At 48.9% G+C, this 17881-nt stretch overlaps 1 protein-coding gene across 1 annotated transcript in view; it reads right to left on the minus strand.

The window, feature by feature from the left end:
- Nucleotides 1-3255: 3255 nt before the first annotated feature.
- Nucleotides 3256-17881, minus strand: part of Ninl (ninein like) — a 76408-nt gene continuing 61782 nt past the window's right edge. The window contains exons 17-24 of the mRNA XM_016003976.3: nt 15225-16310; nt 12372-12476; nt 11985-12054; nt 9970-10128; nt 9188-9301; nt 8108-8275; nt 7523-7636; nt 3256-4109 (exon numbers count right to left, since the gene is read on the minus strand). Of these exons, the coding sequence (XP_015859462.1) occupies nt 3918-4109; nt 7523-7636; nt 8108-8275; nt 9188-9301; nt 9970-10128; nt 11985-12054; nt 12372-12476; nt 15225-16310 (2008 nt within the window). The 3' untranslated portion in view covers nt 3256-3917. The remainder of the gene's footprint in view (nt 4110-7522; nt 7637-8107; nt 8276-9187; nt 9302-9969; nt 10129-11984; nt 12055-12371; nt 12477-15224; nt 16311-17881) is intronic.

The following is a 17881-nucleotide window of genomic DNA, read 5'->3' on the forward strand; positions in this document are numbered from 1 at the left end:
TTCAGTAGGCCACAGGTGAGGCTGAGCCTTCTTCAGGAGCTGTGGGAGGCTGGAGGAGGCTGGACAGTACTGAGCAGATAACTTATGCTGTGTAGATGAGCAGCATCCTTGTAAGGGCCCAGAGGAGACCTTGGCACTGCTGATGCTCTGCCTCAGCCTCCTAAGTGCTAGAATTACAGTCTTGAGCTGCCACGCCTAGTTTCAGCTCTCAGTCTGGTTTTGGATTCTTTTTGATGTTGCTGGTTTGTTTGAGACAGGCTCTATGTAGCTCTGACTATCCTGGAACTCACTATGTAGACCAGACTAGCCTTGAACTAGTGCTAGGATTTGGTTTCTAATTTGATTTCATTTATATAAAGAATATATTTTTAAAATTAATTTTAAAAAACAATTTTTATAAATTGAGAATTTTATACAATATGTTTTGATCCCATTCACCTCCTAAATAATTTTTGATTAGTATATACAGTATTAGATATCATGATGATAGAACACACTTGATATTACTTCAGTCTTTGTGATTTTTTGAGACTTGTAAGGCCCCAAACAAGGTCCATCATGGTAATTGTTACGGGTTTATTTACTAATGCTGATTTGGGAGTGCAGTCAGTTTTCTGTAAATGTCAGTTAGCTGATCAAGTTTTCAGGTCCTTAACCAATCTACTTTGTGTGTGTACACGTGGTTGCTAATGCACATATATGTAGAGGCCAGATATTGAGTGTTGGATGTTTTCCTCAATTGCTTTCTTTCTTTCTTTTTTTTTTTTTTTTGAGATAGGGTTTCTCTGTGTAGCCTTGGCATGCTGAGTGCTGGGATTAAAGGTGTGCATCCCCCATTGCATGGCTTTCACCTTATTTTTTGAGTTAGAGTCTCTCACTGAACCTAGAGCCTACTGATTCAGTTAGACTGGCTGGAGAGTGAGCTCCAGGGAACCTCTTGTCTCTACTTCTCCTGGGATGGGATTACAGCCAGATTTTTATAAGGGTTCTGGAGATCTGAACTCAGGTCTTCATATTTGTGCAGCAGGAGCTTTACCAGCTGACCCATATCTCCTGCCCTCTCATCTTGTACTTCAGTTCCAGGCAGAACCCAAAGTAAAGAAGTGCCCCCACTGAGAGATGGTTTCCTCTTTCTTTCTTTCTTTCTTTCTTTCTTTCTTTCTTTCTTTCTTTCTTTCTTTCTTTCTTTCTTTCTTTCTTTCTCTTTCTTCCTTCCTTCCTTCCTTCCTTCCTTCCTTCCTTCCTTCCTTCCTTTCTTTCTTTCTTTCTTTCCTTTCTTTCTCTCTCTCTCTCTCTCTCTCTTTTTCTTTCTTTCTTTCTTTCTTTTTTTTCTTCTTTCTTTGAGACAGTGTTTCTCTGTGTAGCCCTGGCTGTTCTGGAACTTGGTCTGTAGACCAGGCTGACCTTGAACTCACAGAGATCCACCTGCCTCTGCCTCCCAAGTGCTGGGATTAAAGGTGTGCAGCAGCAGCAGCAGCAGCAGCACCACCACCACCACCGCCCCCCCCCCCCCCACTGTGAGTTTTGACAATGCCTATACTGGTATTGTAGGAAAAGGGGGCTGGCTAAAGAAACCTACCCTGACCCTGGAGCCTAGAACTAGGGAAAGATGGCTCAGATCAGGCCAGAAAGAAACAGTTTGGTTCAGTCAGATCAGAGCCAACTCTGCCCCTGGCCAACTGACTTGTGAAACCAACCGATCACAGAGCAGGATAGTAGAATCCTGGGCCCAGGGTTGACTCCACCCCCTAGACTTCCTGTGTAAACCGCCCTGCCTAGTCAGTTAGAAAAAAAAAGGCTGTTCTCTCCACCCTGGTAGAGGCAGCTACTCTCCTGGACTCCTCCTTTCAAATAAATCTCTTTCTCAAAAGAGTTTTTGGGTGTGAAGATCTTCATTCACTGACATAGAGAAGATCCTTGCTGAGATGTCCCCCAGTGGACAAAATAAGGGAGAGCTGAAAGAGTAGGGCAAGGAGGAGCTGAACAGATCTTTGCTGAGATCTTTTCAGTGGACACAGCAAGCTGAAAAGTAACACTTTTCTCTGGAGGAGCCGGAGGAGATTGCAACATTTCTGCAGGGGTTTCCCCTTTCACAGAGTAAAGCAAAAGAAGCAACATCTTAGGCCGGAGAAGCAGAGCTCTGCTAGGAAGCCCCCTGAAGTGGGGGCTGAACAAAGCTCAGCTGTAGAGGCTCTCCATGAGAGGAGCAGGATTGCTATATCCTGTGGGGAGACCATCCTCCATCACACCAGGTATACCTTGACTTTCCTGAAGAGTCAGGATACCCTTCCCTGCTGAAGCAGTTCCAGGCCTGACTCTCGGAAGAAGTCAGAAAATTTTTCCTTCAAGGGCTGGGCTGCTTCTTTGCAGTTCCAGCCATCAGAGCTGTGCTAAGCAGCTCCAGGTGTCTGGGACACCTTCAGGACAGAGCTGTTGTTCTGAGCAGCTTGAGGTGTCTGGGATACCTCACCTTCCAGGGTTGAATTGTCTCCTTGCAGCTCAGCCATCAGAGCTGTCCTAAGCAGCTCAAGTTGTTTCCTGACTCCCCAGGTATTCAGGATACCTTTCCCCAGAGTTGTTGCAACCAATTTACCTACGTTTTTGGTGCAGAAACCCGGGACACCAAATCCACAGAGTTGCAAAACTCATGTTTTGCAACCAGTTTACTAACAGGTATAAGGCAAACTATACTGAAACTAAGTATTTTACTGGTTAGTAAAACTAGACTCTATATTTTAAGAGCATTCCCTTCTGGGGTGAAGAGTTGACTGGAGTAGAGAATCCTGGTTTTTTTGTTTTTCTTACTATTGTAGCTCTGGCTGTCCTGGAACTCTCTCTGTAGACCAGGCTGGCCTCAAAGTCAGACATTCACCTGGGATTAAAGCAGTTGTTGTCAACCTTCTTAATGCTGTAACCTTTTAATACAGTTCCTCATGTTATGGTGCCTCCCACAAAATTATTTCATAGCTACTTCAAACTGCAATTTTGCTACTGTAATGAGTTATAAATATCTGATATGCAGGATATCTGATATGTGATCCCCAAAGGGGTTATGACTTACGAGTTGAGAACCACTGGATTAAGGCATGCGCCACTATACCTATCCATCCCTGTTTGTATTTTTATTGGAAGAGTCCAAACTCTGTCCTCGTGCTTACCCATCAAGCACTTTGTCCACTGAACCTTCTTCCTAGCCCCATAGTGATAAATACAACTTTCTACTTATGTGTGAATAAATTTACAATTTTAAAAAACTTAAAGAGTTAAATCAATTTTAATAGGAAAGAAGTTATTGAAAATACAGTAACTTTTCATATCACAGTAGAATACTCTGGTAAACCGAATGGTCATAATTTAGGTATATCTCAGTTATAAAACTATACCTTTTTAAAAAAAATATGTACATTTCCAGTGTGACAACATTTCTGTAATGAGATTGCACTTGCAACAACCAACACTGCTATCCCTGAGCCCACCACCTCAGATGCCTCCCTGCCTCCCTCCCTCCCACCTCTAGGAGCAGCAGAGGACTGCTGGGGGATGCCCTCTTCCTGGGGTGTACTGACCCACACGGAGAGCTCTGAGGACAGAACCCACCCAGAACCTGATTCTGCATTTCAGTCTTCCAGCCCGAGGCACAACACTCAAAATACTCAGCCACTTTCTTTCCGCTGCTCTTTGCTGAGAGCCTGTCTTTCAACAGGATCAGACTTGGGGACTTAACCCAGGACGTTTCCTGAGACTGACTTCCCAGCACCTGGCACATAGTAGACATTCTTCGAATGCTTGTAGGGTAGACAGGACTCAGTCCTTATGTGTCTAGGAAGTGTGGCTAGTGAGCCATAGAAAATTATGGCATCCGAGTAGCATTATTTGAAAAGACATTCCTTCACATGAACTCTAGGAATCAGCAGCTTCTACACAGAAAGTGACGCTGGTGCCATCTTACTGATCAGTTTGTTGAGAGCTCGAACTTTTTCTTCCAAGACACAGTTTTTCCTCTCAGCACCCCGCTGCTTCTCTTCTGTGAGCTGAACAGCTTTCATGAGGTGGGCATTTTCCACATACAGTTCCTTGAGCAGCAGATCAGATCTGGTGTTCTTCTCCAACTAGACAAAGGAGAGAGCCACACTTCTCCTGTGAACTGCTGCAGGCTGCTAGGCCAGCCTGCCCCTCATCCTCTGCTCCAACTCTACCCTTGGCGTTCCTGAGTTCTGACACACATGCATACTGGATATAATGACAATTTCTGTTCCCTGATATAAGGGAGGAAAGAGAATCTGCAGAACTATGAGGAGAAAACTTAAGACAAATTTATGACCGTCTTTGCCACAAAATGAAAAGCCTGCTGTTCAGCAAGAAACAATGAAACCTTCAAGTTTCTAGAACACTGGTTTATGTCTGTGTGCTCTGCCATGGTGATGCCATGTGGGGCACACTGAGCTGTTACAGCCACCCTGTAGCCAGGTGTCTGAGCCAGTTACTAGGTTCAGGGAGGCTGGGCAGGTTCCAGTGACGGAAACCGACATCTCCAGACAGTGGCCCTGCTGTGTCCTTGTTTAAAACACACAGGCACAGAGATCTGAGCGCTGGGCTCCATGGGGCCGCATGGAGTACATGGACATAATCACTGTGCCTACTCTGGCAACACCAGTGCTGTGGCAGAGCACACCAACAATGGAGGCAGCCGGAAACAAACGTGCAAAGGAACTGGAGCAGCGTGTGCCACTGTGGTAGGAGAACAGGGTAGGGCCTGTCCAAGGACAGAGATAGGAATAGAGTCAAAAGGCTAGTCAAAGCCGGCGTGAGCACTGCTTAGGGAGAGCTATGGTTGGGCAGACCTGGAGCAGAAGTGAGAACAGGCTGGGCCCGCCCTAGCTTATTCTTGTGTGAGTAGCAGCTTTCAGCCTGTGCCTCGCCTTGGATGGCTCCATGTTATTAAGCAACAGCCTCGACTGGAATTACTGTGTTTAGAATATAAGTGGCAAGAAAAGGATGGCCGTGTCCTGTATATTCAAGTAAAGAAGCCATCTGCAGCACACCAGGAGGCACCAACTAATATGTCAGAAACACCAGGCCCATGAGCTCAGCCACGCCATCAGTAACCCCTTGCCTGAGTCTAAAGGGAGCAGCAGTGCAGGGCAAGCATGCGGCGGACACACTTCTAGTCATGAGGTCCCTCAGCCCAAGCCTCATCCAGGAAAACTGCCACAGGGGAGGAGTCTTGCCTCTTTCCCGGGCTGCAGTTCAAATGTAGTTTTTCTTGCACTGAGCTACCTCAAGCTGACCCTTGGCCTCTACCTGACCTGACACCCCTGCAGTGTCCAGCCCTGCATCCGCACTCCTGGTCTGCCTCACTGTCCTGTTCTTCTGTATACCTGTATCAGCTCCATCTTCAACTTCAGGACACCCCCTGAATGCTGCACAGCCTGACCTGTTCTTTCATCCTGTGGCCTACATGTTCGTAGGTTATTGTGTGAAATGCAGTATGTGGTACAACAGTTAATATTAGTTAAGACTGCAGTAAAAGAACCTATGATTGTCAGTGGGCAGTTACCATGGGAAACCAGAAGTACTTGTCAAACTGTAGCCAAGGACATGGATATAGCAGCTTGTGAATTTATGACTAATCAGTTCTGACACTGTAGAAAGACAGAAATGTGTCCAAATGCTTCTGACATGTGACATTCATGACAAGGAGGCAGAAAGGCTCAGAATTATGTAACGGGGAGCAAGGCAAAGGAAGGGAACTCTATCAGCAGAATGTGTGTGTGTGTGTGTGTGTGTGTGTGTGTGTGCGCGTGCGTGCGTGCGTGCGTGCGTGTGTGTGTGTGTGTGTTTAGGTGTGTCTGTTGATGTGTATATACAATCATCTGAAGGCTAGAGGTTGAAGTCTGGAGTCTTGCTCAATTGCTTCTTTTTTATTTTTAATTATATGTATGGTGTGTGTGTGTGTGTGTGTGTGTGTGTGTGTGTGTGTGTGTGTACAGACATAAGTGCTGGTGCCCTTGGGGGTCAACTGGATCCCCTGGAGCTGGTGTTAAAGGCAGTTGTCTGCCACCCAACTTGGATGTTAGAAACCAAACTCCAGTACTTCTGTAAGAGCAAGCAGTATGCACTCTTGATTGATAAGGTATATTTCCATCCCTCCTTTGGCTAGGGCTGACTGACCAGAGAACTCTAGGAAGCCTGTGTCTGCCTGCCTCCCACACTTGACCAGCTGAGCTGTTTCCCCGGCCCTTTAGAATTTTTGCTGTTGTTTTCAGCACATCTTACTTGTTAAGACTGTTGTGATTTAAAAGCTGGCTTCTGCCCCTGGGCTGAGTGCAGACAAGGGAGGATGAAGGAAGCCAGTTAGGAGTAGGTGGGATGACAGGTGGCTGGCTTTGGTGTCCAAGGTGAAGCTGAGATATGATACAAGGTGTAGGGGAGGAGGTGGCCACGGCCCCAAGGTCTCTGGTTGAGCCAGCAGCTGGGAGGACTGGTATGCAGGCAGTAACAAGATTAGACAGTGCCAAGAACATGCTCATAGGAGGTAGGGCAGGTGTCGGGCATTGGGTAGCGAGGGGTCAGAAGCATCAACAGCGTGTCCTGTGAAATTTGCAGCAGGGACAGTGCTATGAGGTTAGAGGAGCTCAGGCAGGGAGGTCCCTTCAGCAGGGCAGGCGTGGGAGGTAGCAGCTACAGAATTTGACCAGAATTAACGTTTCCTAGACAAGAGATAAACAGGTGAATACAAGGGGTTAAGTGGAAGTGAGGCCACACTGTAACCGGAGTCCAGGAGACAGTGAGGTTGAGGAGGAAGATGCAGAAGAGGATAGATTACACAGGGTGACTCTGGACTAGATCCTTCCACACAGCCATGAGGCCTGTGAAGGAGAAGCACAGATATCTCGTCCTGCTGGACTCATTTGAGGGTCCTTTGGGTACACCTCATCCACAGGGCACCCAGCACGGGAGGATGTGTTTCCCATGCTGCTCTGTGATCGCAGTGCACATGCCTTCCCGCTCTAACATACAGGGCAGTCTGGCCCAGGAGAGAGCCTTGCTCAGTCCCCCTGGCTCCTGCGGGGGTTAGCACAGCCTCCCAGTGAGTGGTTCTGCCCACCCTCCTTGACCCTCCTTGACCCCCCTCCAATCTCCAGTCTGCAGAGTATGAGTAAGGACTAGAGCTGAGGTCACCTGTGCTATCTAAGGTCTGTCTCTGCCTCTAGAGTGAGATCCCTCAGACGGCCTTCACAAAGAACCCGTCCCAGGTTAGGGAGGGACATGTGATGACTGATAAGCCAAAGGATGAATGAATAGTGTCCGCCCTGAGAATGGCAGCCACAATTTTGGAATGATATACAAACATAGTATGACATGTACTGAGAAGTCCATCTCCCTGGATTAGTAATTACTAAAGAAAAATTGTGCGCTTTCTGCCTGTGGTTCCTTCATGGATCTCCAGGTTCTGAAAGCAGAGCCTTCCTGGGCCATGGGGAGGGGCATCTGTGGAGGAAGGGCAAGAGGCTGTCCTCACCTGTTCTCGAAGCTCCTCCACCTTCTCCTGGAGCAGCCACTCCACATTGCGGAACCGAGCCTCAGCATCCTCCACCTGGTCCTCCTTGGCCTTCAGCCGCTGCCTGTATTCTTCCTGCACAGAAATTACACACACCAGTGCTTGTACCACAAGCACTGCCCCTGGGTGGTTTTTTAAGTGAAAAATGACTAAATGCACAAATCTGAGCATGATGATCAGCTAGCTGCGCAGATATCAGCAATGTCTCCCAGGCTATGGTAACCACCTCTTTCTCCAGTTCAGGGAGACACTGTAGACCACTCTGTCCTCAGAATCTTAATCATAAGTGACCACTACCAAATGAGTTTCTACAATGATATCACTCTTCACCACTGATGACTATGATGGTGTGATCTGAAGACAAACTGAGTTTGGGAGGACCTGTGGAGCCTGGCTGCAGGGGCCATTAGGGTTGGCTGGCTTCCTAGTCTTCATATGACCCTGATCTACCCTCAGCTTCTATTAGATGTCCCTTTCTGTTCCATATTCCTTGTCCTTAATGCCTTTTCCCAAGCAGCTAGCAGGAAGTGGCACATCCCCACTCACCTGCTGTGCATTTAGGCGTCTCCCAGCCTCCTCCTCAAGGTTGAGCAGGTGCTGTAGCTCAGCTACATGAGCTCTAGGAACCAACTGACTCATTTGCTCCTGTAGGTGCTTGACAATCCGGCCATGCTGGGACTGTGCAGCCTCCAGTGACAGCTGGGCACTGTGCAGCTATAAGGACAAGTTTTGGCATGACTGATAAATGCAGAGTCATTACCAGATATAGTGAAAGTGTTAGTGTTAAAGCCTCTGTTAAGGTCACCCCAGAGAGGACATAAAGGCCCACTCCCTGTGCTGTGGGACCTGCCTGTGTGTGTACAGCAGTCTTTGGGTACTCAGAACTAAGTTCCCACTAACCACAGTGTCTCCATGCAATGCAGTAGGGAAAGATTGTGTCTGAAACCCTCAAAACAACAGCTGCTAGATCAGGTTCTGTTCCATTCACTATCCATCATGACCTACTTCATGTGACCAGAGTGAGGTATAGGCCATGTGAGCCCTGCCTGGTTTCCTTACACAGGGGAGGGATTTCATGGTCCTGAGACTTGGCTATGGCTCAGGTCCTAGAGTGTGATTAATATACAAGGCATTGAGGACATTGGGGACAAGGATGGAATTGACTGCAGCATAAGGTCCTAAACCCAGGGGACCAGAGCCACAGAGCTCAGCATGGATATGAGCAGTCTCTGCTATTAAACTATGCATAACTTAGCCAACTCCTTCAGTCAAGCAATTAAAGGTCAGACTGAAACACAAGTTCAGTAAGTGATGCTGGATGCTTCATCTGAAACACAGAACACCCTTGACAGCTCAAAAGCACTGGCTGCCACAGTCTGTTTACCACCAAGATCCCAGAGACGGGAGTGAGAAGCCTCGCTCTATCAGAGATCGTGTTTGAGGCAAAGCTGATCTGTCCATGTTACTAATATATTGGGGATGCCTCTGAGCCCGATGAGTTCCTGGTCAGCTGTGGAGCATCTGGCTGGCCCAATAACGTCTTTGGGCTAGATCTGTCGGCCCACTGTTGATACTTCTCATAGCCTAGGACTAGACCAAGTACTTCCAACCACCTCATCTACCCACCTGGTCTTGACTTTCTTTGAGTCTTTCTGTGAGCTCTGCCTGTGACAGTCGTAATCCCTGGCATTCTTCATTTACACGTTCAAGTTCAACTTCAAGGTTTTGGATTTGGACACCCTGTTTATAAGAAACAACAACAAAAAAAAACCCAAAATATTTTCATAATCATAAGCAGAGCCTGACACACAGACACAGACTGCAGAATTTTTATCTCCCATGACCCTGAGAGCCTGAGGCCCACACCTAATTTCTTTACTCTCTTCTATCCAAGTGCACATCTACTGTGAGCTCGAATGAGAAAGCACATAGTGTCCTGCAGTTATGGAACCTGGATCATTCCCAAACACTGCTATTTGAGAACGTGGTATCTAATGGCTGCGCCATCATTTACTCATTCACCTACTGCTGATGTTCAAATTGATCTGGCCCTGTTTTTCTATTATAAACAGGACATCAATAAAAACACTTCCAGCCAAATCCATAATGCTTTTAGGTACAATCTTCACAAGCAAAATTACAATGCCAGCACACAGGGACACTCTCAGGCTCTTGCTATTTACTTAAGAAAGCTGGAGAACCTCACCAGTTGCTCTCCTGCCGCCTGCAGTAACACAGTTTGTTCCCTTTCTACATCCTGGTGGCTTTGCCAGAGCTGCTGGGGCTGACCCATTTCTCCAGGGCTCGCCCTTTACTTTACTTTTGGGGGTACCCACCTACCTCCTCGGCCTCTACCACCCAGTAGGCCCTCCTTCCGACCACTCCCCAGGCACAGCCTGGCCTCTGACCTGCTGCTCCTCCCGGCACCCTGCCTCCTCCAGCTTCTGCATTAACAGCTGGATGGCAACACGATTCTCCTCCTTCTGGGTGTGGAGGGCAGAAGTGTCCCCTTCCAGCTGAAGGATCCTGCAGTTGAGCTGTGACAATTCATCTTTGTACTTCTGAGTCTACAGCAAAAAGTTAAAACATTTTTTTTTAACAGCAGCTCAATTCAGATCATTCCAGAGTTTCCCAACCAGGGCTGACTTTTTCTCCCTGTGGGCATCTGGCACCCCCTGGAGACATTTTAAGTAATCAAAAAGCTGGGCAAGTGGGCAGAGGCTGTGCTTGTACACAGAAGGCAGGAAATGATCCAACCTTAGCAGCCAGCAGAGCCGAGAACTAGAAACCCTGCTCTGTTCTGTAAGACAAGAGACAACCCAGGCCACCAGAGGTCATTATATACCACAGCCACCAAACTACCCTTCTGATGCCTTCTAGTCTTTATCATTCTTCTGGTTTGCAAGCCAAACAGGTAACATAGGACCAAACAGCATGGCACCCTGAGGAAGCAGCTAACAGATACAGAATAGGGACAGCCTGTGAGAGAACAGTCTCTTCCAAAAGCCAGTGTCACAGAGAAAAGCAGGTATTCTGGCTCAGTTAGAACTAATGAGTCACTGCAGAAGACCATGCTTACATATCTGTAACCAGCAGTGTCCCCTGGGTCCTTGTTAGCCATGTGACTGGACATGTGTCCAGTGAGGAAGCCACCCTGAGCTTCCATGAGTCTCCATGGGATCCATGGGAAGAAGTATCCACCTGACCCTCTTGGATGCTGACCTTTGGTTGCTCTGCCTAGGACACTCCTCAGAACCTGACCCCACAGAGATGTGCCATGCCCACAGACCTGCACATTAGGAATGCTACTGATCACCTCAGCTATCCAGTCTTCTCAGCTACGTGATGGTGACGACGGTGCTGATCAAGGCACATCACCAGAGATGTGCCAGGCTGATTCTCTAACCCCTTCACTGTGCAAACAAGACAAAGTGGCTGGCTTATGCCAAAAAAAAAAGTCTGATAGTTACATGCAATATGCCAGCTGCTTACTGTGTAACTTCTGGATCACTGAAGCAATGTGAGTATGACCTGAGCTAGCACAGTTAAGTCTCTTCGGCATTAGAGCAAGATTGCGTTTAGTAAAAGATGCACCTGTTGGAGACACCCCTGCTGAAGTGTCTAAGAGCACAGTGTCATGATACGACTCAGAAGAACACACACACAGGAAACACAGATATAGCAACACTGAGAAACTGGCTACACAGAAAGTCCCCAAAACTCACCAGGGAAGGGTGATGTGTGACAACAGACAACCCCAAAGGCCACACTTGGTATAGTTCCACTTACATTACATTTGAAATGACATTTCTGGAAGGGAGGGAAGATTGGGGTTGCCAGGTGAGAAGGCTGGCATGGCAGCTAAATGGTAACAGGGACTCCCCAGTAGGAACACCAGTCACATGTCTTCCAAGAACATAGGTGTCTGCTCAGTTGATACAATCATGCAGGATCCAACCATAAGCAGCCAATGAGGACAGGTATAAAAACTGGGGGATCTGAACATGCTCTAAGAGTCTATCAATATCGTACTTTGGCTGACATTGTTAAGGGCTGAGGCATGTCCTCCCGAAAATTCAAATCCCCAGAGAGTTGACTATATTTGGAGAGAAGTGCTTTAAAGAATAACTGAGGTGATACTGGAGTCCTCGTGAGAGGAGGTGAGGACACAGATACTCACGGAGGGACTACCATGTGGAGACTGAAGGAGACTGGATGGCGCTCATGACTGCTAACAGTTGGGAGAGCTGCCAACCTAGGGAGGGGCCTTCGGATCCTCGCCAGGGACATGAGGAAGAGAGCTGGGGTCGACTGGAACTGGAACTTGTAGGGAAAAAATTCTCTACTCTCCTTTCACTAGAGAGAAACCACTTTAAGACACTAAGAAAGGGAGGTGGAACCCTCATGCCAGTCAGTATCCAACCTGTGTGCTAAGCTCTTCCAGGTCAAAGCAGGCCTGTTCCTTGTCTGTCTTCAAAACCTCAATTTCCTGCCTGTTAAAGAAGCAGATTAAGAACATCACTTCAAAGCTTGGCCTCAGCCCTGTCCCAGCTCTGACTCACTGACTTGCAGATGCCCATAGTAAAGGCTGGAGAAAAGCACAGTGGACCACCACCAGGCTGTGCTAGGCTCTGCTCCCCTCCAAACATTGGCAGCCCCAGCCCTCAAGTGCCATGTGGGACATTTCTGCAGAGCCCCGAAGCCTGCACATCTGCTCACAGTCCCCCACTGTCCTGTCCCTCCTAAGCTCATTCAAGAGTATCAACAGGCTGCAGGACACAGGTCTAGGGAACCACGAGGCCCACCTTACCTCTGTGTTTCATTTCTGCTCTCTGAAGTTTCTAGTTCCAGTTGAATCCTCCCCAGGTCACTTTTCAACACAAAGTTTTCTTCAGAAAGCCTCTGAAACTCAGCCCTGTGGTTAAAGTTGAAGAAGCCAGTTGAGAGCTGGAAGGGGTACGCTGGACACACCCTCACAGCCGGCTCAGTGAAAACTGCAGGCTGCATCCCCTCTCAGGAGACAAGCAGGGGAACAAGCTCTGGTGTGTACTCCCTGAATGTCAGACCCTTTGAACCATACCCACAACTCCTACATGCACTCAGCTCCTGGACTAGGCAGACACCTAGAGCCTGTGAAGAGCCAAGTCACTTTGAGTGTATGCCATCTTCACAGAGGCCATACTCCAAGGGCCCCAAACCAAACAAAAAACTGGAAGCTGAACTGAAGCTGGGGGCAAGCAGCATGCCTCACAGAGCTGGGCAGGCCCATAGCACAGTATCTGTGTCAGCACCACCATCAGTAGGGCAGAGAAGCTATACCATAGACACCCACACAGCTGGGCACAGAAAGAAGCCCGGGCCGTCTCAGGTGAGTGATGCCCCACTGCTCTGCAAAGGCAAGACAGAAAAGCACCCTCTGCTGAAGCTCTCAAGATTCCCTGCGCTTAATCTCAGGGAAATGTGAACACACAGAGATTAGCAGACACGTGAAAAGGCCACCAGGAATGACAGCAGAAACAACAAATGGACCCACAATCAGATCCCCAGGAACTTCAGACACTAGAGTTACCAGAAGTCGGGGTACTGAGGACAATACACCGCACAGACACCGGCTTAAGAGGCAAAGGTGTGGAGAAACACCTAGAGACATCTGCAGGAAGTAAAAGCCCTTTGGGTACAATGCAGTTAGGCCTGGAGGGTGCTGGGCTTCTAGTCCATCAAAATGCCTGGGATTTGTCTTGTTTTTTGCTTTAAATATTTACAGAGGAACACATTTCAATCTATTTTATTTATAGTTGTTTGTTTGTTTGCTTTTTGAGACAGGGTTTCTTTGTGTGGCCCTGGCTATCCTACAATTTAATTAATTTATTTATTTTTGTTGTTGTTGTTGAGACATTTATTTATGACAAGGTTTCTCTGTGCAGCTCTGGATGTCCTGGAACTCACTCTGTAGAGGAGGCTGAACTTGAACTCACAGAGATCTGCCTGTCTCTGCCTCCTGAGTGCTGGGATTAAAGGCATGTGCCACACCTGGCAAGCTTCAATTTTATTAAGAAAACCTTTTTTACTGTCTAGGCTGGCACCCCCTCTCCTTCTTATCTCCCATCTCTTCTCCTATAATTCTGCACAGAAGAATGTCAGCTAATGAAAGTGACAATGGGGCTGGAGAGATGGCTCAGTGGCCTACTGGGTGCCACTAACCCAGACTCCCTATGACAACCTACAGCCTGTCTATAGGAGCAGTGTGCTGAACTGAGGGCTGAGGGCTGGTGGGCCACTCACGTTTCCCCCTCCCTGACCATGAATTCACAGGGGCTGGGCTCTATTTTAAAGATTTATTTATTTATTATGCATACGGCATTCCGCCTGCAGGCCTGAAGAGGGCACCAGATCTCATTACAGATGGTTGTGAACCACCATGTGGTTGCTGGGAATTGAACTCAGGACCTCTGGAAGAGCAGTCGGTGCTCTTAACCTCTGAGCCATCTCTCCAGCCCTATTTTGGTGAATTCTTGGAAGATAGTGTTTCCTGCTGAGAGGAAGCCATGTCTGCTTTCTTAAGCTGTTTATATAGTGACATTTACATGTCTGCAATCCCACTTTATTCATTCATTTTGGTGCTGGGTATAGAACACAGGGCCTCACACATGCCAAGTACATGCTATATCACTGTGCCATACCTAAACCCCACACTGTTCCCCAGAATGGAAGCAACTGCACACTATTCCCCAGTGAGCAGGAGTTCACCTTTTAGTGGAAATGGTTGTATCATTCATATGTGACCACGCACAATCCTGGGACAAAATGTGTGCCTACAAATGTGTGTCACCAGCCTGGGCTCCCTGTAACGACCTGTAGTCTGTCTCTACAGGAGCAGACATCTCCTTGGTGTGCTGGCTGAGGGCTGGTGGGAGTAAAGAGAAACATATATGGTTCACAATCATGTGCCTGCAAACTCTCTACTGCCAAAGGAGCCAGAAGGCTCTGGAAGCCATGGCCTGTAACTTAGGCAAGCCTTCCCAGGATCCTCACACATGTGACAGAATTGGCACCCATCCATATCTCAACTCCTGGCCATCTGGCCGACAGACCAAAACCTCAGCCTCCTTCCCACGGAGGATATTCCAATGACATCAGCTACAGAAATATTTACAGCCCTGTAGTAATGAGTTCCCCAAAGCGGACAGTGCTCAGGCCAACCCAAAGCACTGCAGCCCAGGGGCCCATTCCACAGAAAGCCTCATTGGCTGCTGCCCGCTAACCAGCATAGCACCCTGTTGATTCACTTTCATCGAAGAGCCTGGCACAGAGGCATGCTGCACCCCAAACCCCTGCTTCTCTGAAACTCAGAGGTAAGAGGGTTCAGACAACTCACAACTTATGTGACGCCTCCAAAGCATCGTCCTCCTGAGGTGAGATGTGGGGACACCAGAGCCAGCTGAGCGCCCTCAGAAAGGCCTACTCTTCTTCTCTTGACCCACTTGCTGACACCCAGGGATCAGGGGAGACAGGAGACAGGAGTGGGCTTGTGATTTCTGCACAAGCAATATTAACTACACAGCCATACTGGCGGTCAAGAGCTAGAAACTGGGCGGACTGTTCAGTGGTCACTAGGGCCAAGTCTGAGGGGTTCATATGCATTTTATCACTAGCAGTGACAAACCTGTAATTCTCTCTGGAGTCCGCTTCTTTTTCAAGAGCCCGGACAACATCTTCCAGCTGCAGAAGTTTGGTCTTCACATCATTCATCTCACTCTCTGACATCACTGATGGCACTTTGGCCTCTGTCTCCCCGAGAATGGCAAGGTGCTTGAACTTGGCCTCTTGTGGATCTGGGAGCTCAGAGCAGGGCAGTGAGAGCCTCATTCTGGAAGCTTCTCCCCTGAACTGGAGCCAAGTCTCTTGGACACCCTCAGTACCCCCAGTTGGCTCCTCTGAAGCCTGCCCCTGAACCCCAACAGGAGCTGGCTTCCTGTCCAGAGCAGTTGGGCCCAACCATGGCTCCAACATCTGGGGCTGAGTGGGCAAAGGCAGCTTCTGGCCCTGGCCTGGTAAGGTCCTAGCAGGAAGCTCTGGCTCCTTTGGGACAGTTCCCTCCTCAGCACTGAGTGGACCTTGATGGTTGTCTCTGACACCCAGGCTCTCTGAGGACCTTCTGGACACCAGGGTAGGGGTTGGCCTTGGCATGGCAACTATATTACAAGGCTGGCCAGGAAGTTCACTCCCCTTAGCTCTCTCTTGGCCAGGCCACTCTTCTGCTGGCACCCCTGTCCTTCCATCAGGACTGACAGCTTGCTGGACTGGTGGCTGCGGCCTGCTGTCTGGACCCAGGGATGTGGAGCTGGGTGTCCTCTCCTGCTGGTCACTCACCACTGTGGTTCCATCCTTCAGGAGAGCACGCAGTGCATCTGCCTCCCGGGCAAGTCCTTCCACCTGCTCCCTGTAGGTTTGCTCCAGCTTCTCCTTCTCCAGCGTGAATGACCTGCAGATCCGAGCTTGCTCTTCACTCATCACAGCCTGCAGCTTCCACTGCTGCCTCCGACAGTGTGCCAGGACCTCCTGTTCCCTCTCCTCCCTCCACCCCTTCTCCAGGTCAAGCTGAGCGGCCAGGTCCTTTACGCGCTGTAGGTGTGTCTGCAGCAGCTGGTCCTTCTCACACTGGTGCTGCAGGGACAGACTCTCACAGCAGGCCGCATGCTGGGCTTCCAGCCACGACAGCTTCTGGTTCAGCTCTTCTTCTGCCTCTTTCCTGCAGAAACACGGCCATACACTGTGGGTTCTGCCAGCTGAATCCCAGGCCCTTCCACTCACGGAAGAAAGAGCCACTTGAACTCCTGTTCTAAGTGCCCAGCTAACCTTCTCCCTCCTTTTTGTGTCAGGATGCCCTGTTCCTTCCCTGGAGTCTTTTCTGGACTCCACAGCACAGAATCATTCACCATGTCTGACAGCTTAAAGATAATAGAGGTTACTATTCAAATCCCTGTCCTTGGGCACACTGCAAGTGCTTAATGAAGTTTGACTGGGGGCCTTGTACTGAGTGCTGCTGGGCAGCGCTGGTCCCAGGTGTAAGTGAGAGAGGTCAAATTGACCCACACTCAAAATTCCCCTTGAAAACTCTGTAGGTGGTTTGGCCTGGGGTCTCATGAGCCCAGAGAAAGTGGAGAGAATGTAGGAGTGAGGGAGTGAGGGCAGGGCTAGACAGAAACGCCCAGCTCGGTGAGGCATGCGGCGCGCCCTGGCAGGGGACATAAGTACAGTTGGACCAGCTGTGGCTCCACCTCCACGGAGAAGCTACCAGGTGCCCAGCTGAGCAGCTCCTCGGGAAGGAGGAGCCTGGCACATCCTGGATGCTGCAAGAAAGAGGGCTCCCATGCCCCTGCCTTCAGGTGCCACACCTGGCCCCAGAGGAGCTTTGTTCCAGTCCCTTAACATAACCCTCATATTGAAGAGGAGATAGCTTAAGGTTTGGGGAGAGCATGTGACCTGAAGATGGCTGCTTCCGCCCCTCAAGACTGCAACAGTCAGTTCCCTCAGGTCCCCAGTATCCCCAGTGTCTCTGCTATCATCCCCAAGGGAGGGAGAGGAGGCTCTGATTCTCTCCCCTTCACATCCTATGTTTTCTGGCTACTCTCAATTCCCTTCCACCAAGGAGAGTGTCCACTTCAACAGGAACTGACGCCATGACAGCCACTTGAGCTGCGGCTCTCATGACAGGAAATCATCCCTTCACGGTCAACATCTGGACCCAACCAGCCTCAGATAACATCCGAGTGAACCATCTGCTCAGTCTAGCCAGTGGGAGGTTCTGGCCCCCAACATGAGGGTGGCTGGGCCAGGAGGTAGGAAGGACCATTTTTTTTTTGTGGGGTGACAACCTCCACTGGCTATGTGTCCCCAGTAACTAAGTACTGACTCTACCAAGTACCACAGTTTCCAAGTGATCCTTTCCTTCCCTGGTACAAATATTTTAGCTTTTCAAGACTTTTCTCGCCGGGTGGTGGTGGCGCACGCCTTTAATCCCAGCACTCGGGAGGCAGAGGCAGGCGGATCTCTGTGAGTTCGAGGCCAGCCTGGACTACCAAGTGAGTCTCAGGAAAGGCGCAAAGCTACACAGAGAAACCCTGTCTCGAAAAAACCAAAAAAAAAAAAAAAAAAAAAAAAAAAAAGACTTTTCTCAACCCAAACTAACTATCTCTTTAGAGGGGCTTCTGGATTTTCCTTCCTCTACTACTGTGATGACTAATATTGGTTGTCAACTTTGCTACATTTGGAATCAACTAAAATCCAAGCAACTGGGTACATGTGTGAAGGATTGTCTTG

Source organism: Peromyscus maniculatus, chromosome 4 (assembly GCF_049852395.1).
Source record: "Peromyscus maniculatus bairdii isolate BWxNUB_F1_BW_parent chromosome 4, HU_Pman_BW_mat_3.1, whole genome shotgun sequence".
In the NCBI taxonomy this organism is placed as follows: Eukaryota; Metazoa; Chordata; class Mammalia; order Rodentia; family Cricetidae; genus Peromyscus; species Peromyscus maniculatus.